At 48.8% G+C, this 25,156-nt stretch overlaps 1 protein-coding gene and 1 long non-coding RNA gene across 2 annotated transcripts; one reads left to right on the plus strand and one right to left on the minus strand.

The window, feature by feature from the left end:
• LOC106553556 (uncharacterized) lies at positions 1–2,695 on the minus strand. Its single transcript, XR_001313862.2, has 3 exons — positions 2,296–2,695; positions 465–512; positions 1–27 (listed from the first exon to the last, which is right to left on the minus strand). It is a non-coding gene; the product is annotated as an uncharacterized LOC106553556 (long non-coding RNA).
• Positions 2,696–3,020: 325 nt separating this feature from the next.
• Positions 3,021–20,324, plus strand: LOC106544873 (integrator complex assembly factor BRAT1). The gene is given in 17 exon segments (XM_087728911.1): positions 3,021–3,378; positions 4,288–4,442; positions 5,919–6,066; positions 7,939–8,311; positions 9,528–9,647; positions 10,319–10,400; positions 11,430–11,458; positions 11,968–12,052; positions 14,165–14,348; positions 14,758–14,766; positions 15,294–15,373; positions 15,945–16,047; positions 16,414–16,512; positions 17,935–18,063; positions 18,066–18,109; positions 19,380–19,903; positions 19,905–20,324. Coding segments are annotated over 17 exon segments (2,487 nt in total). The 5' UTR covers positions 3,021–3,251; the 3' UTR covers positions 20,101–20,324.
• Positions 20,325–25,156: the final 4,832 nt, after the last annotated feature.

The following is a 25,156-nucleotide window of genomic DNA, read 5'->3' on the forward strand; positions in this document are numbered from 1 at the left end:
CCTGCGAGACATTTTCTTCTTCAGTGTCTGTAAAACAAAGAAACAAACAAAAGACTTTGTGTTGTAATTTGTTACTAGGGCTTTTTTCTTGGGGAATTCCCCGCTGGTGTTCCATTTTCTGAGCAAATTTCTCTTGCAATTACAGATTTATTGGAATCCGATGGCTAGTGTTTTATGGTCACATCGATTCCAAAGTGTTTAAAAAAGCAGAAAAATGCTCAGAAGAGTTTAGAATTTGGAAGCAAATAGACATATGAATCCATTGCAAAATTTTCATTGTCTAGCTTGAGTGTCATAGATAGGCTCCAAACAGTTTGCTGGTTTAATTTGAATTAACCTAAAACACAAAACCAGATTACTGTGGTTTGATTAACAAACCATTATTTTTTTAGTGTCACATCTGAATCCATCCAGGATCAAAGTATAGAAAATGAGAGGATTGAAAGATATCTAGCCCAACTTACTGTTTCTGTATCAGAATCATAGGTCGGAGCAAGAGAATTATCTTCTGCCTGTAAAGACATAATTATTATAAGATTTCGTCCTGAAGGGTGCTATCTAAATAACTTTATGAGGCTGGCATTCACTGAGATGGAGCAGGGGGCCCTCAATCGAGTCAATTCTGACTGGCAGCTACTTCTCCAAGGCTTTCTCATCCTTTTATCCTAGAACCTTTAGCCTGAGATGGCTGGAATATGGCCAATCTAAATTTCTCAGGAAGGTTAGAAAAATAATAACCATCCATCCATCATCAGCCATCTGTGATACTGGTTGGCCAACTCAAGATGCCAGTGACGGAATGCAAGTTACTGTCTGGAACAATCAGCTATAAAAGATCTAATGCATGGGGCTCTTGGTACCCTCTTAAGATTGGGGTTTTCTCACAGATGTTTCATTACCCAGCTAGGTCACATCTTAAGTACTAGTAAGGGGTGGGTTTATATGTACTAGTGGCTCTGTTTATATATACTAGTGGCTTGCTCTGTCAAGTGTTGTTGGGCTGTTTACTACTTGATTGTTGGTCTACTGTTAAGATAGATGGATGAGCAAACAGACAGACAGGTAGATACCTAGATAGATAAAGATAGATGATACAGTAGGTAGGTAGCTGGGTGGGTGGGTGGATGGATAGGAAGGTTGGTAGGGTTAGGGGTAGATACGTAGAGTAGCTCAGGGGTGAACTAGTGGCTTGCTCTGTCAAGTGTTGTTGGGCTGTTTACTACTTGATTATTGGTCTAGTGTTTTAGATAGATAGATGGAATGAGCAAACAGACAGGTAGATACCTAGACAGATGATACAGTAGGTAGGTAGCTGGGTGGGTGGGTGGGTGGATAGGTAGGTTGGTAGGGTTAGGGGTAGATATGTAGAGTAGCTCAGGGGTGAACTGTGGGCGCTGTCCTTGGTGCTGCTCTCCGAGCTTGGACGTTTTCTTGCAGACATTTCTTTACCTAACTAGGTCATATCATCAATGCTGGGAAGGAGTGGGATTTCCTAGAGTTGAGAAGAGAAGAGGAGGACAAGAAGAACGACGACCGCAGGATCTTTGTTCCTTTCTGAACGGGGTACTTTTCTCGCAGACGTTTCATGACCCAACCAGGTAACGTCATCCGTCCTGCTAAGAAACGGGTGCTGTTTGCTGTTTATATCAGTGTTTCTCAACCTTGGCAACTTGAAGGTGTCCGGACTTCAACTCCCAGAATTCCCCAGCAGTGGTTAGGACAGTGTTTCTCAACCTTGGCAACTTGAAGATGTCCGGACTTCAACTCCCAGAATTCCCCAGCCAGCATTCGCTGGCTGGGGAATTCTGGGAGTTGAAGTCCGGACATCTTCAAGTTGCCAAGGTTGAGAAACACTGGTTTATATAAAGCCACTTGTACATATAAACAGAGGGACGTGGTGTGTGTGTGTGTGTTTGTGCAGAGAGCGAACCCAATCCTGGCTTGCCCTGTCAGTGGGGAGTGGGGGGGGCGTCCTTAGGAGATACCTCCCCAACCAACAGCCGTGAGTGCAGTGCAACATGGGACTCCCGATACCAAGCCCAGAGTGGGGGCAGCCCCGGATCTTCAGGACCCTGCCTGACATCTCCGTAACGTGGGAATGGGCGCGGTTCACGTGAATCTCCGCTTAGCCTCCCCCCTCGTCCTCCCCCACCCCACCCCCCTCGCCAATAACGCTCCGCATCCCCCTCCCCTTGCCAGCCCTTCCCTGCACCTGCCCACCCCCACCCCCCATTCCCCGCGTCTGGCTGGCTGGGGATGATGGGACCTGGAGTCTCCCCTTCCGGCTCCCCTCACCGACTCCCGCTCCTCCGCGGCCTCGCTGGGGCTCCGCGACATGCCGGCGACGCGACGAGGGTCTCGGGCGGAGAAGCCCACCACAATCGCGCTCCCCCCTCCTCACACACACACCTCGCGCTGGCTCCGCCCCCGAACTTCCGCCCGGGCTCCATGGCAACCGCCCGGGCAACCGCCGGCGGAGGACCCGGATGGACGCACGAGCGGCCGCGCCTGCGCAGAACCGCTTTCTGGGTCTGCCTGGGAAGGCCGCAGTGTTTTGACCCATCCCGCGCTAGAAACCCCGGCCCGAATCCTCCCGTGACACTCGGCTGCGGACGATGGGGGATGGGAGCCCAAATGTGTCCAGAAGGCTCCCAGCGGGAGGGGAAGGCAAGGCAAATCCTGGTGCCGTCAGGGCGGAACGAGATTCCCTTCTGCGCATGGGCGGGCCGGGAAGGGCGGGGACTATCCCGCGCCTGCGCAGAGAAGCCGAGCCCCTGTAGTTCGCAGGCGGGAATTTGCTGTTGCTGGTTGCAACTTCTCTGTTCGCTTTCCACGGCTCGTTTTTCTTGCATCTATTGCAACCGGGGTTGCATCTGTTGCAATCCCGGGCTGTTGCAGGGGGTTCTCTCCCTCTGCCTCCCTTTGGAAGCCCCCATAGGAATCCTATATTGGGGCCCGGGTCGCCTCTTCCTGCCCCTTCCCCTGTTTCAATTCCCTGCGCGAAAAAGACAAGTTGGCATTCAGACGATCGGGGCGGACGCGTGTCTGCACCAAACGGGGGGTGTCAGCCTAGCTTGCAGCGGGAGTTTTAGTTTTAAAAAAAAGTTTTAAAAAGTTTCCCACCAGGGCACCTAAGCAGCCTCTCTATAAACTCTGAATATTCGCCTTTTTCCCCCCCTTTTCTTTCTGGGGTTTCGCCTCTTTTTTCTTTCCTTTTTGCAAGGACGCCCCGCCGAGGTTTTTGGCTCCCCATGGACGCAAAATGTTCCCAGCTTTTGCCTTCCGTTTGCGCCGTCCTGGCTGATCCCGGGCGCCCCGTGGCGGACGACACGTGCCTGGAAAAACTGTTGGACTGGTTTAAGGCTCTGGCCAGCGCTGGTGAGTTAGCCCTTAGCTTTGCATGGGGGGAAGAGGGGGGTTTCTGCGAGGAAAAACCCCACCTTGGGATGCTGGAGGAGGGCAAGCGATGGAGACATTGCAAAGAGTAGGGTTGGCATCCGAAGAATCAAGGCATGGGCATCATCCTCTTGGCTTGCTTAAGATCCTAAAGTTTGGAATTGTTCATTTAGCACAGTGTTTCTCAACCTTGGCCACTTGAAGATGTCCGGACTTCAACTCCCAGAATTCCCCAGCCAGCGAATGCTGGCTGGGGAATTCTGGGAGTTGAAGTCCGTACATCTTCAAGTGGCCAAGGTTGAGAAACACTGCTAGCTGTTAGGATATGTCTTTTTTCCCAGCCAACATTGCTAGCCAACCACGAAAGGGAAGAGCATTCGCTGGCTGGGGAATTCTGGGAGTTGAAGTCCGGACATCTTCAAGTGGCCAAGGTTGAGAAACACTGCTAGCTGTTAGGATATGTCTTTTTCCCAGCCAACATTGCTAGCCAACCACGAAAGGGAAGAGCATCGCTGGCTGGAGAATTCTGGGAGTTGAAGTCCGGACATCTTCAAGTAGCCAAGGTTGAGAAACACAGCTTTAGCATCTATCTAACCCGGAGGTCTTCAAACTTGGCAACTCTTAAGACGTCTGGATTTCCAACTCCCAGATATCAAGAGACCCTGCATGGGTGGTTTCTGCCAGAGATGGGGAAACAAACACCATTTTAGGGCAAAATAATTTGCCAAAAATGACTGCAGGACGCCTGGCACAGCTGCGAAGGCAAGCTGGTATGTGTGGTCAAAACCAAGTCATAAGCAGAGGGTCGCCGTTAACTTGGACTGGCATTAAATTGAGAACTACCTGTATTGTTTTTCCCCCCTCCCCTTTCCTTCCCCCCCCCCCCTCTAGGGCCTGGTTTGTGGGTGTTAAAAGAGAACCCGTGTCTGATCGAGTTGATCCTGGCGGTGCTGAAGCAAGGGGAGCCGGATCCCGTCCTCCTGTCTTTCGTCCTGAGGCTCACGGGCATCTTTGCCGCTTCCGAAAGCAGCTTCCAGTATCTGCAGGTTAGTCAAAAGACGCGGGAATCGGTTCCGATGAGCGAAGGGAGAAAAAAATATCCTACCATTCTTTCCTTCTGCGTTGTTTAAAAACTGCAGATTTAGTTTAATCTTTGGTGTGGGGGGGAGACACCCATTTTGAATGTTGACAGCAGTGCAGCAAGAGATGGATCTGGCAATGCAACTCTTCTTCTTCCTTCCTCCCTCCCTCCCTCTTTCGTTTCCTTCCCCTCCCTCCCCCTTCCCCTCTCCCTCTTTTTTCCTCTCCCCCTTCCCCTCCCTCCCTTTTCCTCTTCCCTTCTCTTCCCCCTTTCCTCTCTTCCTTCCCTTCCTTTTCCCTCCCTTCCCTTCTCTTCTCCCTTCCCTCTCCTTTCCACTCTTCCTTCCCTTCCTCTCCCCTTTTCCTCTCTTCCCTCCCCTCCCTTCCCTTTTCCTCTTCCCTTCTCTTTCTCCCCTTCCCCTCTCCCTCTCCTTTCCTCTCTTCTTCCCTTCCCTCCCCTTCCCTTTTCTCTCTCTTCCTTCCCCTCCCTTCCCTTTTCCTCTTCCCTTCTCTTTCCCCCTTCCCCTATCCCTCTCTTTCCTCTATTCCTTCCCCTCCCTTTCCTCTTCCTTTTCCTTTCCCCTCTCCCTCTCCTTTCCTCTCTTCCTTCCCTTCCCCTCCCTTCCCTTTTCCTCTCTTCCTTCCCCTCCCTTCCCTTTCCCTCTTCCCTTCTCTTTCCCCTTCCCTCCTATCCCTCTCTTTTCCTCTACTCCTTCCCCTCTCTCCCTTTCCTCTTCCTTTTCCTTTCCCCTCTCCCTCTCCTTTCCTCTCTTCCTTCCCTTCCCTTCCCTTCCCCTCCCTTCCCTTTTCCTCTCTTCCTTCCCTCCCTTCCCTTTTCCTCTTCCCTTCTCTTTCCCCCTTCCCCTATCCCTCTCTTTTCCTCTATTCCTTCCCCTCCCTTCCCTTTCCTCTTCCTTTTCCTTTCCCCTCTCCCTCTCCTTTCCTCTCTTCCTTCCCTTCCCCTCCCTTCCCTTTTCCTCTCTTCCTTCCCCTCCCTTCCCTTTTCCTCTTCCCTTCTCTTTCCCCCTTCCCCTATCCCTCTCTTTCCTCTACTCCTTCCCCTCTCTTCCCTTTTCCTCTTCCCTTCTCTTTCCCCCTTCCCCTCTCCTTTCCTCTCTTCACTTCCCTTTCCCTCTTCCCGTCCCCTCTCCTTTCCCCTCCCCTTCCTCTCTCCTCTTTCTTCCCTTCCCCTCTCCCTCCCTTCCCTTCCCTTTCTCAAATGATTAAGATGTCTACTGTTACACAGTGCCCCCCCACACCCCGCCCATTAGCCATGCAAAACCCAGGCGTTGCCCCCAAGGAGCAAAACCTAGAATTTCATTTCAAACGCAGATAAATTGAACCCAGGAGGGAAACATAAGGGGGCAGAGTAAGCCAGAGAAACCTCCTGATTCCAAACGAAAGCTGCCCTCTTGGCTCCTCTCTTTTTCTCGCCCGTTCAGCAACGGGAGGTGGTGTTTGGAGCCTTTGGAGAAGCGGGTCCCCTGGGCAGCCCACTCTGGGAGGACATGACCATCCGGAGCGGCTGGGTGCAAGGAGCCTTCGTCATGCTGCAGCATTACAGCGCCTTCCAATTCCTCTGCAACTCTGGCAAGTGCTGACTTTCCATCCGCTAAGATCCGGTGGTCCAGATCTGTTCTGACCGAGGCTTAAAGCATAACTTCTGAAGTCCTTCCGCTGTCAGGAAATTTCTCCAGGTTTCCTGGTGGTCTAAGAAGTCACCAGGAATCCACACTTGACTCAAAACAACCATCAATTTATTCATTTGTTCTTTTAGGCCGAGTGACTTGTTTATGTGAGTGTGGGTTGACTCTTGATTTCTGGCGGCTACATGGATTAATCCATAAAGTTTTCTTGGTGAGATTTTGGGAATAACAAGAGTTGGAAGGGCCCTTGGAGGTCTTCTAGTCCAACCCCCTGCTTAGGCAGGAAACCCTACACCACTTCAGACAAATGGCTATCCAACCTCTTCTTAAAAACTTCCAGTGTTGGAACATTCACAACTTCTGGAGGCACTGATTCATTCTTCTCACTGTCAGGAAATTCCTCCTCCATTCTAAGTTGCTTCTCTCCTTGATTAGTTTCCACCCATTGCTTCTTGTTCTGCCCTCAGGTGCCTTGGAGAATAGCTTGACTCCCTCTTCTTTGGGGCAGCCCCTGAGATATTGGAAGACTGCTATCATGTCTTCCCTAGTCCTTCTTTTCATTAAACTAGACATCCCAGTTCCAGCAACTGTTCTTCATATACAATAGCAGAGTTGGAAGGGGCCTTGGAGATCTTCTAGTCCAACCCTCTGCTTAAGGCTGGAAACCCTACACCACTTCAGACAAATGGCTATCCAACCTCTTCTTAAAAACTTCCAGTGTTGGAGCATTCACAACTTCTGGAGGCACCGATTCATTCTTCTAACTGTCAGGAAATTCCTCCTCGGTTCTAGGTTGCTTCTCTCCTTGATTAGTTTCCACCCATTGCTTCTTGTTCTACCCTCAGGTGGTTTGGAGCAATGGTAGTCCGTGGACCACTGGGAAAACGTTTGTGGTCCGCAGAAAAGTTATTTGCATTTTTTAATATTGCGCTAAATACTATTTATCTTTTTTTTTTTAAAAAAAAAATCATATTAGTTGGTCCGCGGGATTTAGAATGATGAATTTAGTGGTCCCTGAGGTCCGAAAGGTGGGTGATCCCCGTGATCCGACAAATGCGCGCCCAACAAATGCGCGCTGACGAAACCGCGACGACAAAACCGCGACATTAAAAGTGTGCCCACTAAAACGCGCCAACAAAACCGTGCCCACAAAAAGCGCGATTAGGGTTTTTAGGTTAGGGTTAGGGTTGTTAATGTTGTTTTCGCGTTGTTTTCTTTTTTTATTATTATTATTATTTTTTAAAAAATTAATTTTTAATTTAAAACAAGTACAACATCCTTCTTTACATGCTATAGAAAGTTTTATCAGTCGATCACAAATAAACTTTCGTACATCTCCTCCACAGTCAACAAACATAACTCATGTTAACTCAAGCATTTTAACTCAGATATTCATACATGTCACCATCATCATATATCCATTTTCATTTGACTGTAATTATTATTTTAAAATATTAATAATAATAATACTCTTAAACAATACATGCCCAGACCAGTGGGAAAAGAAAATATATATATATATATATATATAAAGAAGACCAACAAAAAAGACAAAAAGGACAAGGCAGGGAAGAAAAAACAAAAAACAAAAAGTTTTCGCGTTGTTTTCGTGGTGTTTCTGATGGTGCGCTTTTGTCGGTGTGCTTTAGTGGGTGCGCTTTTGACGTCGCGGTTTTGTCGGGTGCGCATTTGTCAGTGAACCGGTGACCCCTGCTTGGGAAAATAGCTTGACCCCCCCCCCTTCTTTGAAATAGCTGTTTTCTCCCGAAATTTGCCAACGTGACTCATTGCTGTGTCCCCCACCCCGTCCCCCCAGGAGCTCTGGATGTGGTCTTCACGCTTCAAGGAGACCCCAGCCTCTTCATCGCTGCGGGAGCCAACCGGCTGCTTGCCCGCCTGCTCATTTTCTCCGTGGCGTCCGAACCGTCTCGCCTTCTCAGTTCCAAGGACTGCGATTGGCCGGCCTGTGCGCAGATGATGGTGGCCCGCCTTGAGGAAGCTCTCCGGTCCCGCTCTCCGTCCCGCATCAAGAACTCCCTGAAGCTCTTAACGACGTTGTTTGAAGACAGCCAGGATGCCTGGACCGAAATCTTGTGGTCGCGCCTGGCGGAGACGGTGGAAGCGCTCGTGATGGAAGAGCCCGCCCAAGCAGAGCCCTGGTTGGTCGATCTGTTCCTTAGCATGGCGAGGTAAGAGAGGGTCCTTCCGTGAGTTGTTCTTTAAGAATCCTGAATTATGAAGGACGTTTAAATAATCATAGTCAAATAAAAGTGGAGGTATAATCATGGTAATACGATAAACATCCGAGTTAAGATATTAGAATTAATATCAATTATATTTGATGACGGTGGAAGAGATGCACAAAAGCCTTTTATAATCAACTGATACACTTTCTACAGTATATAAAGAAGGAGGGTTTGTATGTTTGTTTTGAAAATAATTATATATATTTCTGTCGTGATGGACTCTTGTGACGAGCCGATTGACAGATGATGGAAGCAGTTAGATTCCTCCCATAATTGGGGCTTACCAGGGGTTGTAAAAATCTAATAGATACCTTTCACCCTGGCTTCGCTGATAACGGATAAGAGCCTGTGGCCTAATGGCTAAGAAATCTGCCTAGTATGTAATATAGCCCAGGTTCAAATCCCAGTAAGGGTATGGCTAGCTGATGAGAGCTAAATAGCTTGAAATAGATCTATACTAGTCTCCCTTTATTTATTTATCAGCACAAATATATATTATAAAGAATCCTGAATTGGTTAAGACGGAGGGACGGTGATTGTCCATAGAGACCTTGCATTGTTCTTGTCTCTTCGGGTCCCATGTGTTCCACTAACGAGAGAGAGAGTTGGAAGGAACCTTGGAGGTCTTCTAGTCCAGCCCCCTGCTCAAGCAGGAAACCCTATGCCATTTCCGACACAACGGTTGGCCAATCTCTTCTTGAAAACCTCAGTTGAAGGATCACCTCCCTGTCAGGAAATTTCTCCACTTCTAGGTTGCTTCTCTGATGAGTTCCCATCCGTTGCTCCTTGCCCGGCCTCTGGGGGCTTTGGAGAAGAGGTTGACCCCTTGCAAACCCATTGGTTCGCAATCCGATCGGGTGAACAATCCATAGGTTGTTCCTTAAGAGCACTGAAGTGGTTATGACGGCGGGATGGAGTTTTGTCCGTAGGGTTCTTGCATTGCTCTTGTCCCTCACAGGTGATCCTACACAAGCTGGGCCTTGTGCTTCAACCTCTGATGCTCAGTACGAAAAACGAGGCAAGTAGGGAAACAGATGAACACTTCATTGCATTTGAAGGAGAGAGAAAGAGAGAGAGAGAGAGGGATGAAGTGACTGCCTTAAGTTTCGCAGGCGCTTAAAACAGCCAGCTCTTCAACAGGTCGTTCTTCCTTCAATAGGTCTCCTGCCTTTAGCTCCCAGGAATGCAGCCTTTGGAAGCTGGTGGCCCTTGCCCTGAAGAATATCAGCCTGGCTCAGGTCGGACCACTGGCACATGGACTTTTGAAGCTTGAGACATGGTAGGAACGGATGAACTCGTGCAGTTGGCAGCTTGAAGCCCTGTGAACTTCAACTCCCAGAATTCCTAGAATAGTTATCTGTCTCTGTCTGTCTGTCTGTCTATCTATCATCTATCTATCTATCTATCTATCTATCTATCTATCTATCTATCATCTATCTATCTATCTATCATCTATCTATCTATCATCTATCTATCTGTCTATCATCTATCTATCATCTATCTATCTATCTATCTATCATCTATCTATCATCTATCTATCATCTATCTATCTATCTATCTATCTGTCTATCATCTATCTATCTATCTATCATCTATCTATCTATCTATCTATCATCTATCTATCTATCATCTATCTATCTGTCTATCATCTATCTATCATCTATCTATCTGTCTATCATCTATCTATCTATCTATCTATCTATTTATCTATCTATCTATCATCTATCTATCTATCATCTATCTATCTGTCTATCATCTATCTATCTATCTATCTATCTATCTATCTATCTATCTATCTATAATTTGAAGCAGGGTCTGTGTATGTAGGCATGTTGTGTGGTTTTACGTTGAAGGGGTTTCAATTTGTGGGGGGAAAAAGTCGGACATGCGTAAAACCAAGGGAAAGCTCTAATCTCGTGCACGCAAAGCAAATATTTTCTCTTTTTCAAGCCCACAGGCCATCAAAGCCCAGGGCCTAGCTGTTTTGCTCCAGCCGATGGACTGCATCTTGCGAGCCACTTCGCATCCCTTAGCTGCCTCCCTGAGTGAGTGGTGCAATCTGGTCTTATTAACATCCATATCCGTTAGACCCCGGTTCCCCAATGTTTCTGGCTTTGCGGACCAGCGAAGAGGGGGGGAAAGGGGATAGTTTTGCACAAGTGGCTTACAGGCGCGTGCACCCACAGCCACAATTGCGCCAGCGTGCACCTGTCACTGACTTAAATAGGAGTTTTGTGAGCTGTCAGTTGACGGTCCCCTCCGGCAGCCGAATCAGAGGAGAAGGCGTGGGAGTCAGGATTAGCATCAAGGCAACCTGAGAGCTCCGAGGGGGAAGAGGGAATGGAGCTGGCCGAGAGATGGACGGAGGCGGAGCCTGGGCCGTCCGTCAGCCCTCAGATGGAGAGTCAACAGCCCCCTGGTCTGGAGGTGGCTGATGAGGAAGAGGAGGAACAGCTGGGTCCAGTGCCTGACACGCGGATGGCCAGAAGGGAGAGGAGAGGAGAGCAGTGGAGATCTATGGGCTGGTCCTTGGGACAGAAGAGCCACTACTGCTAGTGAAGCCCCCATCCCCTTTCTCTGGGGATAAAAGGCAGGGGGCGGAGATGAATAGGTGTGCAGAAGACAAAGGGGAGAGGAGAACAGTGGAAATCTATGGGCCGGTCCTTGGGACGGAAGAGCCACTACTGCTAGTGAAGCCCCACCTTAGCTCTGGGGATAAAAGGCAGTAGGCGGAGATGAATAGATGTGGCAGAGGAGAGGAGAGCAATGGAAATGTGTGGGCTGGTCCTTGGGATGGAGGAGCCACTGCTGCTAGCGAAGGCCCACCTTAGCTCTGGGGATAAAAGGCAGAGGGCAGAGATGAATAGGTGTGCAGAAGACAGGGGAGAGGAGAGCAGTGGAAATCTATGGGCCGGTCCTTGGGACGGAAGAACCACCACTGCTAGCGAAGCCCCCACCCCCTTTCTCTGGGGATAAAAGGCAGGGGGTGGAGATGAATAGGTGTGCAGAAGACAGAGGGGAGAGGAGAGCAGTGGAAATCTATGGGCCGGTCCTTGGGAAGGAAGAACCACCACTGCTAGCGAAGCCCCCTCCCTAGCTCTGGGAAAAAAAGGCAGAGGGGTGGAGAGGAATAGATGTGGCAGACAATATTTATCTCCCTGCCAGACAGACTTGTTAGCCTTTGAAATAAAACTTTTTGCCAAGGCTGCCGATGCACCTAATAAAAGAATCTTTTGTGTTCACTTCAGAGGGTGTGTTGTGTTTGGGGAGCTGGGTCATAACAGGGACAGGCGTGCAATCACCTGCCACTTGTGCAAATGAGGATGTGCATGCATGCGTGTGCTCGCTGGCCATTTCCAGGGCCCGGTTGCAAACCTCTCACGGCCCATTAGTAGGCTGCAGCCCATAAGTTGGGGACTCCTGCGTTAGGCCGAACGGGTGAGTAGGGAAAAGGAGACCCTTGGATTATCTGGAGGCTGGGTTAGAACAGCCCCAGGGCCTTGTAGGATCAACGCGTGGGAATCCTCCTGTTTGCAGAGGTTTGTCCAGCCGCGTCGGAAGTGCCTTTTGTCTGAAAATTGTCTCTTTCATCCCGTGATTTCAGATGCGCCCTCTGTGGAGTCTCCTCTGTCTACCAGCCTCCTGTGTCAGACGATGGCTCACCTTGAGGAGATCCAGGAGACGGTAAGAAAAGACCAGGCAGTTCTGACCGAGGCTTCCCAAGAGCCTGAAGCAAACTCCTGCTCCCAACAAAAAACCATTTTTTATTAATTGGCTGTGAATTCTGCTCATTCACATCCAGCAAAGTCTTTCGAGGGAGGATTTACAGTCACAGACCTCATCTGGCTTGGAGAGCTTGGAGATATTTACAAATCTTGGCAAGGAGTCTCAGAGAGTCACGAACCAATTAAGTGAACTAATGGTCTCCTGCAAACTCCACTCCCCTTTCGCTCCCCTTTTATTTCCTCTGGGAGGGGCCATTCACCGTCCACCTGTAGCTTTTCTCCCTAGTCGCCCCCTGTTCTTTAGCTGCTCCCTTCGTCTGGCAACTCTGCGCATGCGCACACTGGGAACAGGCTCCAGCTGTTCTTCTGCCTCACTGATGTCTGACTCTGAAGGCAGCTGATAACTGTCGGACGGCCCTGGCTCCCTCTCTGCCTCCGACGCAGAGCCTTTGTCTGAGCCTTCCCCAGACTCCAGGACTGGCCCATCTTCCTCCCCAACCTCCTCTCTGTCCGAATCTGCTGCCAGCTCCACTGGCTGCTGTTGGGCCCCAACAGGCAAGGCCTTTTATTCGGGCAGGAAGTTGGCCTGTGAATTAACCCAGCGGGTTAGTCCCAGGTGGCTTCGGTTGGTTCCCTCATTTGTTCTAAGTAGCGTTCCCCATCTGAGAACCAGAAGCCGGTAGCAGAGAAGCCAGAGAGGATGGTTTAGTGGTCGTGTTGTCATCGGTGACGTAGAAACAACACAGGCTTTTCTTGACACGTCTATGAAGGTTCTCGGAGGTCGTATTCAGCCGGTTTGGATCGGTTCAGCCAAACTGTTAGCGGAAATCGCGAGGGGGACCCGCCCGGCCTCTGTGCTGTCCCATTTAGGCATGTTTTTGAGGCCGGGCGCGTGCACATAAGGTGCACACGCGAGCAACGCAAATCGGTGGTAACAAAATGTGAAACCCACCGCCGAAGGTTCTCTCTTGTCCAGGTCATAGTGGCCCCAAAGGTGCTTTTTCCGAAAGGCATTTGGGTTTTCCTGGATTATTATTTTTTTGCAATTTGTTTTTAGTTTTAAACATAAACAAAAACAACATAAAAAAATTCTCATCCAATACATACAGAATGTCGTTTGGTTACAAGTGTTTTTTGCATCCATATTCTCAATTACATTTGCAATCACAGATTTTTTTTCATCTAATATAACTAAGATACCTCACTTTCATTGTACAACGTATATTCAATTGCAATTAATATATTTTGTTTCAATAAACCTAATTCCCTTACATTAGCAATAGTAGCAGTTATCTACCGCTTCATAGGGCTTTCAGCCCTCTCTAAGCGGTTTACAGAGTCAGCATATCGCCCCCAACAACAATCCGGGTCCTCATTTCACCCACCTCGGAAGGATGGAAGGCTGAGTCAACCCTGAGCCGGTGAGATTTGAACTGCAGAACTGCAGTCAGCTGATGTAGCCTGCAGTGCTGCATTTAACCACTGCGCCACCTCGGCTCTTCAGTGTCTTAACACAGAGAAAATAGTCTTGTGGGTGCCTTCTGCAAGTTCAGAGTTTTTCCAAGGGACTCCCTCGTCCTTCTCCAGATTTGAAGCCTGGAAATTTCTAAGCGTGCTGGCTGGGGGAATTCTGGGATTTGAAATCTGTAAATGTGTAGGATTCTGGGAATTGAAGTCCACAGAACTTAAGTTGCCCTGGTTGAGAAATTCTCCTCTTCGGAATTACACCTTTGATCTGAGCTTGTCGATCAGAAAGGTCGGCAGTTCGGCGGTTCGAATCCCCAGCGCCGCGTAACGGAGTGAGCTCCCGTGACTCGTCCCAGCTTCTGCCAACCTAGCAGTTCGAAAGCACGTAAAAAATGCAAGTAGAAAAATAGGAACCACCTTTGGTGGGAAGGGAACAGCGTTCCGTGCGCCTTCGGGCGTTGAGTCATGCCGGCCAGATGACCACGGAGACGTCTGGCTCTTCGGCTTTGAAACGGAGATGAGCACCGCCCCCTAAAGTCGGGAACGACTAGCATGGATGTGCAAGGGGGGGGAACCTTTACCTTTTTATCTGTTGCTTCCCCAGGCGTGTGTGGCCGTGGAGTCACCCCATAGGCCTTTGTTATGCGCCGTCGTGACCGTTCTACAGCTTTGCGCTGGCCAGGAGGTTTCGTCCTCCTCTGACGCTACCCTAGGCCACCTCCTGATTGGCAGCTTTCGAGTCCAGAGGGCGGCTCTCAGCCTCTTGGGAGAACTCTCGCGATGGGCTGGTAAGTAAGGCTTCTGCTTCCTGTTCGATACTCAACTGCAGAAGGCTTGCAACCGTACCCAAAATTCTATCCATAAATGTTCCTCCCTTGCTGTTGTAATATAGTTCCTTGTGTAGGTGTGTGTCCCCCATGGCCCAGTTCATACCAGGGCATGCAGAGCCACGCTGAACCACACAGGAGAAAACAAACTCCTAAAACTCCATAACATCCTGATAGTTCATAACATAACATCCTGACCAGGATTTGACCATATATAGACAGAACTTCCCTGAGCAGTAGATGAGAAATTGTAGTTTTACAGGCTGTCTTAAATCACATGCTGATTACTGATTTGCTCCTCCTGCTTTTGTCCTATCTCAATAAAAGGGGCTCTCAGACCCCCAATCTTGGTCGCTCCATCCCGAGAAAGATTGTGTCCGTGTCTTTTCTCCACATTGGTCTCATGGACGAACCACGGGAACGTTACACCTTGCCCTCTCTGCCGTTAAGTTTCAAGAGTAGAAGTTTCGTAAACCAGGGCCCGGAAAGAGGCTTTATTATCCCACTTCTTCAGTTGCAGCTACCGCCAATACGCAATTTTTTGACAGCCTTTATTTAAAGGGACGGGGTTATAAATAATTGAGCGAACTCTTGATTACTCTTACGGTTTCCAAGCTTCTGTGGAAACGGCCGTATTTTGTCTGCTCGGTGTAGTTAAATAAATAATGCCCTTCTGACAATGGGACGCGGTGGCTCAGGGGCGAAGGCGCTGAGCTTGTCGCTCAGCGGAAATCACTACTAGTGTAGTAATTTGTGTTTGCGTTAATGTTGGTTTTGTTGCGAAATGAACGATGCTCAGGTGTCGCGCTGTTTATGCAGTGATATGGATGATATTGGTGTATGTTTAAAAAAAAAAAAAACTTTACCCCCCACCCCCTCAAAAAAAGGTTTGTTCTCTATATTTAGCGGCAATTCGCGATGAAGAAAGGCTACAAGTGTTTGCTGTTCTCCTAGCCTATATACGGAGTCCAGACAGCAGTCCTGTGGTGAGTGCAGAGGCTTCCTCTCGTCTTCTGTAAGGAAAGACTCTCGTTTACTAAGGACTTGTGGCTTAGAGGGGGTGGGGTGGGGGGGATGCCTTTCATTTGGACGAGAAATGAGAATAAAAACCAGAGAGGTGTATCAACTCTGCTGGGAGAGCGGTGGCTCTTCCGTCCCAAGGGCCGGCCCATAGATTTCCACTGCTCTCCTCTCCTCTGCCTTCTGTGCATCTGGCAGGGGAGCCAGCTGTTCCTCCTCTTCCTCATCAGCCACCGCCAGACCTGGGAGCTGTTGACTCTCCATCTAAGGACTGACAGACGACCTAGGCTCTGCCTCTGTCTGTCTCTCTCTTGTCTCTCTTTCTCTCTCTCTCTGTCTCTCTCTCTCTGTCTCTCTCTCTCTCTGTCTCTCTCTCTCTCTGTCTCTCTCTTCGAAATCTTGATGCGTCTTATACTCCGAAAAATGCAGCAGTTAGTTAGTTAGCTATACGCTGCCTTTCCTATTTTTACAAATAACTCAAGGCTGCGGCCTTACCCGTTGTAATAATAAATTAAATACGTCTCCACTTCCTTCCAGATATTGAAGAAAGCCCTTCTAGGAACCCTGAAGTGGCTTCTGCGTGCCCTGCAACCTTCCGTCCCCCTGGCCGATCTCCAGCAACACCGAAAGTTTCTCAGAGGTGTAAATAGCACGACACACACGAGCTTCGGCTAACTTCTCAGAGAAAGGAATCCGCTACTCTGGCCTTCCTCAAATCTTACAGACGTTTGGGGATGGCGCTGGCCAGCACATCTGGGCGGTGTTAGGACAGGGGAGGCGGGTCTCTGCAGATGATCCATGCTGTCTGCCCAATATTGTGTTGGTGTTTTTTTTTTCCCCGTTCTCCTCCTCCTTGCAGTTCCGATACTTAATTTTTCGAGCCGGAAGGCTTAAGATTTCAAGCCAGTATTATTTCCTCCGTTCAACCTGAATTGAGTAGGGGTGGGTGGTTAGAAAGGGACGGCCAAGTTCTCCAGCCTACAATTTTCTCTCCTTTTCTTTGAAGATGCTCTGCAGGTGTTACGGAAACACCTGTGCAGCCCCAGCTGGGAAGTACGCGATTCCTCCTTGGAGTTTCTCAGCCTGGCGATGAAGCGTTTGAGAGGTAGGGGAGCACCAAGATGCAGAGGAACAGAGTTGGGAGGGACCTTGGAGGTCATCTAGTCCAATCCCTCCACCCATCCCAAGCAGGAGACCCTACCCCCCCCATTTTTTGACAGAGGGCCAGTCCAGTCTCTTCTTGAAAGCTTCCAGGGATTGAAGCTCCCACAGCTTCTGAAAGCAGGGTTTTTCCATTGGTTGATCGTTCTCAGTGTCAGGAAATTTCTCTTTAGTTTTAGGTTACTTCTCCCCTTGATTAATTTCCATCCGTTGCTTCTTGTTCAGGTGATCTATCTATCTATCTATCTATCTATCTATCTATCTATCTATCTATCTATCTATCTATCTATCTATCTATTTATTTTTTATTTATTTATTTTTTATTTATCTATCTATCATCTATCTATTTATCATCTATCTATCTATCATCTATCTATCTATCTATCTATCTATCTATCTATCTATCTATTTATTGATTAATTGATTTATAGGCCGCCCAATCCTGAAGGACTCCGGGTGGCTTACAACAAAGGAAAGAAAAAAAGAAATAGTAAAAAAAACAGACAGGTTAAAATCAGCACACATACATTCGTTTTGACCGGGCTGGACCTCAACAATAAGGCCAACAGCACCAGGCCTGCCAGAACAGCCAGGTTTTAACAGCTTTCCTGAAGGCCATGAGAGTGGGGAAGGTCCGGATTTCTGGGGGTAGCTGATTCCAAAGGGTCGGGGCAGCCACAGAGAAGGCTCTCCTCCGGGGAGCCGCAAGCTGACATTGTCTAGCTGACGGCATCTGAAGGAGGCCCACCCCGTGGGATCTCACCGGCCAGTGAGGGAGGAATGTGGCAGTAGGCGGTCTCGCAGGTATGCTGGCCCTAAGCCATGTAGGGCTTTAAAGGTAATTTGGAGAATAGTTTGACACCCCCTCTTCTTTGGGGCAACACCTGAGATATCGGAAGACTGCTATCATGTCTCCCCTGGTCCTTCTTTTCATTAAACTAGACCTACCCAGTTCCTGCAACTGTTCTCTGTATTTTATCCTCCAGTCCCCTAATAATCTTTGTTGCTCTTCTCTGTGCTCTTTCTAGAGTCATAGAGGTGTTTTCTTCAACATAATAGAGCAGTTGCCGTATTGATACTCCGAAAAATATGGTACTTATAGCAATAGCAATAGCAGTTAGACTTATATACCGCTTCATAGGGCTTTCAGCCCTCTCTAAGCGGTTTACAGAGAGTCAGCATATTGCCCCCAACAATCCGGGTCCTCATTTTACCCACCTCGGAAGGATGGAAGGCTGAGTCAACCTTGAGCCGGTGAGATTTGAACTGCCGAACTGCAGATAACAGTCAGCTGAAGTGGCTGCAATACAGCACTCTAACCACTGCGCCACCTTGTATTTTAGCCGTGTGCCGTTTCCTTACACAGGCCTTGACTGGTTTTGGCAAGAGCTGCTCTCTTCAGAGTTGCCCATGCTTCTGGAGGGTCTTCTGAACGACCACGACAGCTACGTCCGTGCCAGCGCCGTGAAGACCTGGGGCCATTTCTCCCTCCTGGCCCCCCAGAAACGCCTGGTGTGAAAAGGAATGAGAACACCAAAGAGGTACGACACTCCCGTGCAAGCTGGGGTTGAATTCCCCATTTCTCTACCGTAGCAGATTAAACGGAGTTGGAAGGGGCCTGGTAGGTCATCTAGTCCAACCCCAGCCCACGCAGAAAACCCTACGCCATTTCTGACAGAGGGCAGTCCAGTCTCTTCTTGAAAGCTTCCACTGATGGAGCTCCCACAACTTCCGAAGGCAACTTCTGTTCTTTACAGATTAACAGAGTTGGAAGGGACCTTGGAGGTCATCTAGTCCAACCCCCTCTGCCCAAGCAGGAGACTCTACACCATTTCTGACAAATGGCAGTCCAGTCTCTTCTTGAAAGCTTCCACTGATGGAGTTCCCACAACTTCCGAAGGCAACTTCTGCTCCATGGGTTGATTGTTCTCACTGTCAGAAATTCCTCCTTATTTCCAGGTTGAATCTCTCCTTGGTCAGTTTCCATCCATTCTTCCTTGTCTGGCCTTGGGGTGCCTGGAAAATAGCTGGACCCCCCTCCTCTCTGTGGCAGCCCTCCAATATTGGAAGATGCTATCCTGTCTCCCCTGGTCCTTCTCGTCACTAGACTAGCTATGCCCGGATACAGATTAACAAGAGTTGGAAGAGACCTTGTAGGTCATCTAGTCCAACCCCCACCTAGCCCAAGCAGGAGACTCTACACCATTTCTGGCAAATGGCAGTCCAGCCTCTTCTTGAAAGCTTCCACTGATGGAGCTCCCACAACTTCTGAAGGCAACTTCTGTTCCATGGGTTGATGGTTCTCACTGTCAGAAAATTCCTCCTTATTTCAAGGTTGAATCTCTCCTTAATCAATTTCTATCCATTATTCCTTGTCTGGCCTTTGGGTGCCTTGGAAAATAGCTTGGCCCCCTCCTCTCTGTGGCAGCCCCTCAAATATTGGAAGACTCCTGTCTCCCCTGGTCCTTCTCTTCCCTAGACTGGCCAGGCCCAGTTCCTGCAACTGTTCATCGTATGTTTGAGCTTCCAGTCCCCTCATCATCCTGGTTGCTCTTCTCTGCACTCTTTCTAGAGTCTCCACATCCTTTTTATAGTGTGGTGACCAAAACTGGATGCAGGATTCTAGGTGTAGCCTTACTAAGGCTTTATAGAGTGGTGTTAGTACCTCCCTTGATCTTGATTGTATCCCTCTCTTCATACAGCTTAGGATTGCATTGGCTTTTTCGGCTGCCGCTGCACACTGCTAGCTCATACATAGAGATGCCAAGTTTCCCTTTTGAGATTCTCTCTCTCTCTCCACTTGTTCCCCAGGTGTGTGCCGGGGGCGCTCGCTTGCTGGAAATCTTGTCTTCGGACTCCGAAGGTTTTCCTCGCCGAGCTGCCGTCGGGGTCTTCATTGACTGGCTGAAGGAAGGGCACCCCGAGGCCTCGACGGACCCAACTGAATTCGTTTCCCGAGCTCTTCAAGCTGCGGATGGAGACTTAGACTGGGAAGTCAAAATCCGCTCTCTGGAACTGGCGGGAGTTTTCATCGGCCAGACGTTTGACGGGCTCGGACTCGGGGAGGGCTCCGCTTCGGCCGGTTCGTCGCTTGCCAAGACGCCGGCGCCTCTCGCCGACGCGCTGCGGCTCTTCTGCCAAATGGAACTGTTTGGCTTCCTTTTCAGAGGCCTCCAGGACTGCGACAGGCCGGTGGCGCTCAAAGCCTGCGAGGTTCTTTTGGCCCTGAAATCCGTTCTTTGCAACACCGGTCGAAATCGTCACCGCAGGAGATGCTGCTGGGCTTAAGGACATCCCTATGGAGACTCCTTCTCCTCTTCCTCCTCTGAGCCTTCCTGCTGGGGAGGCCGCTGAAAAGGATTGCCAGGATCCGGAAAGGCTGCTGCTGATCCTAGAGTCCACGGACCTGGAGGGTTTGCGAAGGGCTCTGGATGTGAGCAGCGATCACTTGGAGAGGAATCCGGAATCTCTCCTGCAGGATATCCTGGCTGCCGCAGGGAACGCGGAGGAGAACAAGGTGGATTGCTATTGAAGTGGTCGGCTGGAGCTTGGAAAAGGAGCCACTGTATTAAGCCAATGACTGCCAGCATGCTGCCTTTTCCAGGTGCCTCCAGAAAGTGGGCCTGGTAGAGTGAATTAAAACTGAAACTCGCATACAGGGAGAATAAACACCAAAGAAAAGCTAGCAGACATTTTGCACCAGGAGGGAAAACTCACACAAGATTTAGGTTGAATGCAAAAGGTAAACATCAATAAAATAAATACCCGATACTCCTTCCTCCTCCTTTTTTACTCATAACAATAATCTTTAACCACTAGAGCCGTCTGTCTGTCTGCATTGTGGCCCACCAGTGATTCAGACAGTGAGGAGGTTGGGGAGGAAGATGGGCCAGTCCTGGAGTCTGGGGAAAGCTCAGATGAGGGCTCTGTGTTGGAGGCAGAAAGGGGGCCAGAGCCGCCTGACAGTTATCAGCTGCCTTCAGAGTCAGACATCAGTGAGGCAGAAGAACAGCTGGAACCTGTTCCCAGTGTGCGCATGCGCAGAGTTGCCAGAGGAAGGGAACAGCAAAAGAACAGGGGTTGACTTGGGAGTAAGGCCACAGGTGGACGATGAATGGCCCCTCCCAGAGGGAATAAAAGAGGAGCGAAAGGGGAGTGGAGTTTGCAGGGGACCATTAATTCACTTCATTGGTTCGTGACTCTCCGAGACTCCTTGCCAAGTTTTGCAGATATCGGCCTGGCATCTCTCCAAGCCAGATAAGGTCTGTGACCATAAATCCGCCTTTGAAAGACTTTGCTGGATGTGAAGGAGCAGAATTCACAGCAAATGAATAAAAGGGGGTTTTGTGGGGAAAAGGAGTTTGCTTCAGGCTCTTGGGAAGCCTCGCTCAACACAGGGCAATGAGGGAAAGTGCTTGGCTGCCTCCAGATGAAGCAAATCGGGCCGAGATTGGTAGATTTTTGTCGGCACAGTCGGAATCGAAGGCATTTCAGACATCAAACACGTAGCCCTTCTACATGCCTCTCTTGATGTATCGTTTGAAAAGCTGAACAAATGTGCTCTTCGCCACTTTTGCCTTGAGTTAGTGGGGAGCGGAGCGCTCTTGAGTCAAGTCCGAGATTTGTGTGGGCGAAGACTCGAGACAGAACTTAATGGAAAAGAAAAATAACCCCTTCATGCCAAAGCCAGCCGAAGCTACGAATCCAAAGAATTACATGTGTTTTTGGAAGCATTGACCGGAGAGTTTAAAAAAAAAAAAAAAGCTGATTTATTAGGGTTTTTTTTATGAGTTTTTTTTTAAATGATTCTAATCAAGCAGAAAGGTGGCTCAGTGGCTAAGATGCTGAGCTTGTCGATCAGAATGGTCGGCAGTTTGGTGTTCGAATCCCTAGCGCTTCGTAACGGAGTGAGCTCCCGTGACTTGTCCCAGCTTCTGCCAAACTAGCAGTTCGAAAGCACGTAAAAAATGCAAGTAGAAAAATAGGGACTACCTTTGGTGGGAAGGGAACAGCGTTCCGTGCGCCTTCAGTGTTGAGTCATGCCGGCCACATGACCACAGAGACGTCTTCGGACAGCACTGGTTCTTTGGGTTAGAAACGGAGATGAGCACTGCCCCCTAGAGTCAGGAATGACTAGCACATACAGTATGTGCGAGGGGAATCTTTACCTTCAATCAAGCACATCTAAGCAGCTTGCAAAAGTTCTATTTGGTTGTGTCTACGATCACACGTGTATGGATCAAAAATAAATTCAGTTATAAAACTAATAAGGGTTTTGCACAAATGGGGATATTGATCCCATCGGGGGGGGGGGGGGAATTAACTGATTCCAGGGGAAGGGAATCCCAGCGCACTCTAGCAACCCACCTCTGGACTGAGGTCCGCCAGACGTGTTAGGAGTATCTCACCCATAATCCTCAGCCAGGAGCAGAGTTGCAAACCAAAGGATGCCAACCCGAGGAATTCTATCCTGAAATGATTCCAGGACATATCTAATGAAAGAAAAAGGACCCATACAAAAAATGATAATAATTGTAGACCAAACTATTTGCATTAAATTTGACAGCCTCCTGCATTTTCCCCCAAACAGAATAACAGAGTTGGAAGGGACCTTGGAGGTCTTCTAGTCCAGTCCCCTGCTCAGGCAGTAAACTAGCTATCCAATCTCTTAAAAACCTCCAGTATTAGAGCACCCACCACAACTTCTAGAGGCAAGTTGTTCCGCAGGCTAATTGTCCTCACTGTTAGGAAGTTTCTCCTTATTTTTCCAAGTTGCTTCTCTCCTTGGATTAGTTAGCAATAGCAATAGCAGTTCGACTTATATACCGCTTCATAGGGCTTTCAGCCCTCTCTAAGCGGTTTACAGAGTCAGCATATTGCCCCCCCACAGTCTGGGTCCTCATTTCACCCACCTCGGAAGGATGGAAGGCTGAGTCAACCTTGAGCCGGTGAGATTTGAACCGCCGAACTGCAGATAGCAGTCAGCTAAAGTAGCCTGCAGTACTGCACTCTAACCACTGCGCCATCTCGGCCATCCGTCACTTCTTCTCCTGCCTTCTGGTGCTTTGGAAAAGAGGTGGACTCTCTCATTTTTGGGGCAGCCCCTCAAACACTGGAAAACTGCTCTCATGTCACCCGTTAAGACAACTGCAAAAATAAACATCAGTTTTTAGCGGAGGTGGCGCAGTGGTTAGGGTGCAGTACTGCAGGCCACTTCAGCTGACTGTTATCTGCAGTTCAGCGGTTCTAATCTCACCGGCTCAAGGTTGACTCAGCCTTCCATCCTTCCGAGGTGGGTAAAATGAGGACCCGGATTGTTGTTGGGGGCGATATGCTGACTCTGTAAACCGCTTAGAGAGGGCTGAAAGCCCTATGAAGCGGTATATAAGTCTAACTGCTATTGCTATCTATCTATCTATCTATCTATCTATCTATCTATCTATCTATCTATCTATCTATCTATCATCTATCTATCTATCTATCTGGGTGAAATGAGGACCCAGACTGTGGGGGCGATATGCTGACTCTGTAAACCGCTTAGAGAGGGCTGAAAGCCCTATGAAGTGGTATATAAGTCTAACTGCTATTGCTATTTAGCAATCCAAAACGCCTCCTTTTAGTATACGAGGGCTTTCGCCTGCTGTGAACGAAAGCAGCTTTCTGCAATCTGATTCTTGCTCCCCAACACAGAAGGAGCCGTTTCTTTGCAAGGAGGTGGGAGGGGGGGTAGGCAGAAGAACTACGGAAGACCTACAACCCTAATTATCTTGAGTATGGAGCATGCTTGGCCTCTGCTTCCAGCACCCGCTGCTAGGGCTTCGGAATTTAATGAGAATTGCTACGCGTAAGAGAAAAAATGCACCAGAGAGGGTGACCGATTTCTCCCCTCGGTCTCTGCAGAGAACGAAAACATTCGGCATTTACAAGAGAAGAGGGTTGAAGGCGATGACAGCCCGCTGTTGACATCATTTAGCGCCGGGCAAGGCAAGCAAATAAAAATATTAAGCATTGCACGCTGCAGTGATTCACCCCCGCTTTGCAAAACAGGGACAAGTGATTCCTTAGGTGGGAAGATTTGGGCAGGCAGCTAGGAGGATCTTGGATAGATGAAATTTCTCCTCTCCTCTCCTACAGGTGTATCTTCCCCCCCAACTGGGAGAAGGAGGCATGCAAAAGCGAATTGGAATATTCCACCAGCTTTAAACCAAGCAGCGATTATCGGAAATTAAACCGAAGCAGCGTTCCTCTGTTCCTTTTGCAGCTAGGCTAAGAGGAGAGGAAGCTTAACGCGCACAAACATACTCTCAGCCCTTTTGCAGTGCAAAACGCCTGCTTCTGAAGGGTGTTGTGTCTTTTGTGTGAATGCAAAGACATCTCCAGACCATTCGTTCGGCTTTTGCTGTCCCTTGCGATGCGGCGTCTCTCAGAGGCCGAAGCCGACATCCTTGGCCTCCGAGACAGAACGAAATGTGGTGCCAAATTGAACTTGAAGTCCACCCGTTTTAGCTGGCCAGGGAATTCTGGGAACTGAAGTCCACGAATCATAAATGGATGGGGAATGCTGGGAATTGAAGTCCACCCATTTCAGCTGGCTGGGTAATTCTGGGAATTGAAATCCACGAATCAAGTGGATGGGGAATCCTGGCGGTTGAAGTCCACTGATTTTAGTTGGCTGGGGAATTCTGGGAATTGAAGTCCACGAATCATAAATGGACAGGGAATTCTGGGAATTGAAGTCCACCCATTTTAGCTGGCTGGGGAATTCTGGGAATTGAAATCCACGAATCATAAATGGATGGAGAATTCTGGGAATTGAAGTCCACCCATTTTAGTTGGCTGGGAAATTCTGGGAATTGAAATCCACGAATCAAGTGGATGGGGAATCTTGGCGGTTGAAGTCCACTGATTTTAGTTGGCTGGGGAATTCTGGGAATTGAAGTCCACGAATCATAAATGGACGGGGAATTCTGGGAATTGAAGTCCACCCATTTTAGCTGGCTGGGGAATTCTGGGAATTGAAGTCCACAAATCATAAATGGATGGGGAATTCTGGGTATTGAAGTTCACCCATTTTAGTTGGCTGGGAAATTCTGGGAATTGAAATCCACGAATCATAAATGGATGGGGAATTCTGGGTATTGAAGTCCACTGATTTTAGCTGGCTGGGGAATTCTGGGAATTGAAGTCCACGAATCATAAATGGATGGGGAATTCTGGGAATTGAAGTGCTCAGTCTTAAAGTTGACAATGTTGAGAAACAATGGTCCAGGTCAGAGGTCAGCAACCCTAAACACTCAAAGAGCCATTTGGACCGGTTTCCCACAGATAAGAAAACACCAGGAGCCACAAAACCCTCCCCGTGCCTGATTATTTCCTGAGCGGCCACAGAATTAGCATACGTAGTTGAATTAAATATTCTGTTCTCTTTTGAAACTTGTCTTGTCTTGGATTTATCCATGGTTGGCCACCCAGGGGTTGAAAAGCTCCATACATTCTCATGTCGCACATTGTGGGTTGTGTTGCATATTTTGAGTGACAAGGAGCCGCAGCAGAGGGACGAAAGAGCCACATGCGGCTCCAGAGCCGTG

Source organism: Thamnophis sirtalis, unplaced genomic scaffold, assembly GCF_051295495.1.
Source record: "Thamnophis sirtalis isolate CommonGarterSnake01/CBP01778 unplaced genomic scaffold, rThaSir2_p1.2 scaffold_14, whole genome shotgun sequence".
In the NCBI taxonomy this organism is placed as follows: Eukaryota; Metazoa; Chordata; class Lepidosauria; order Squamata; family Natricidae; genus Thamnophis; species Thamnophis sirtalis.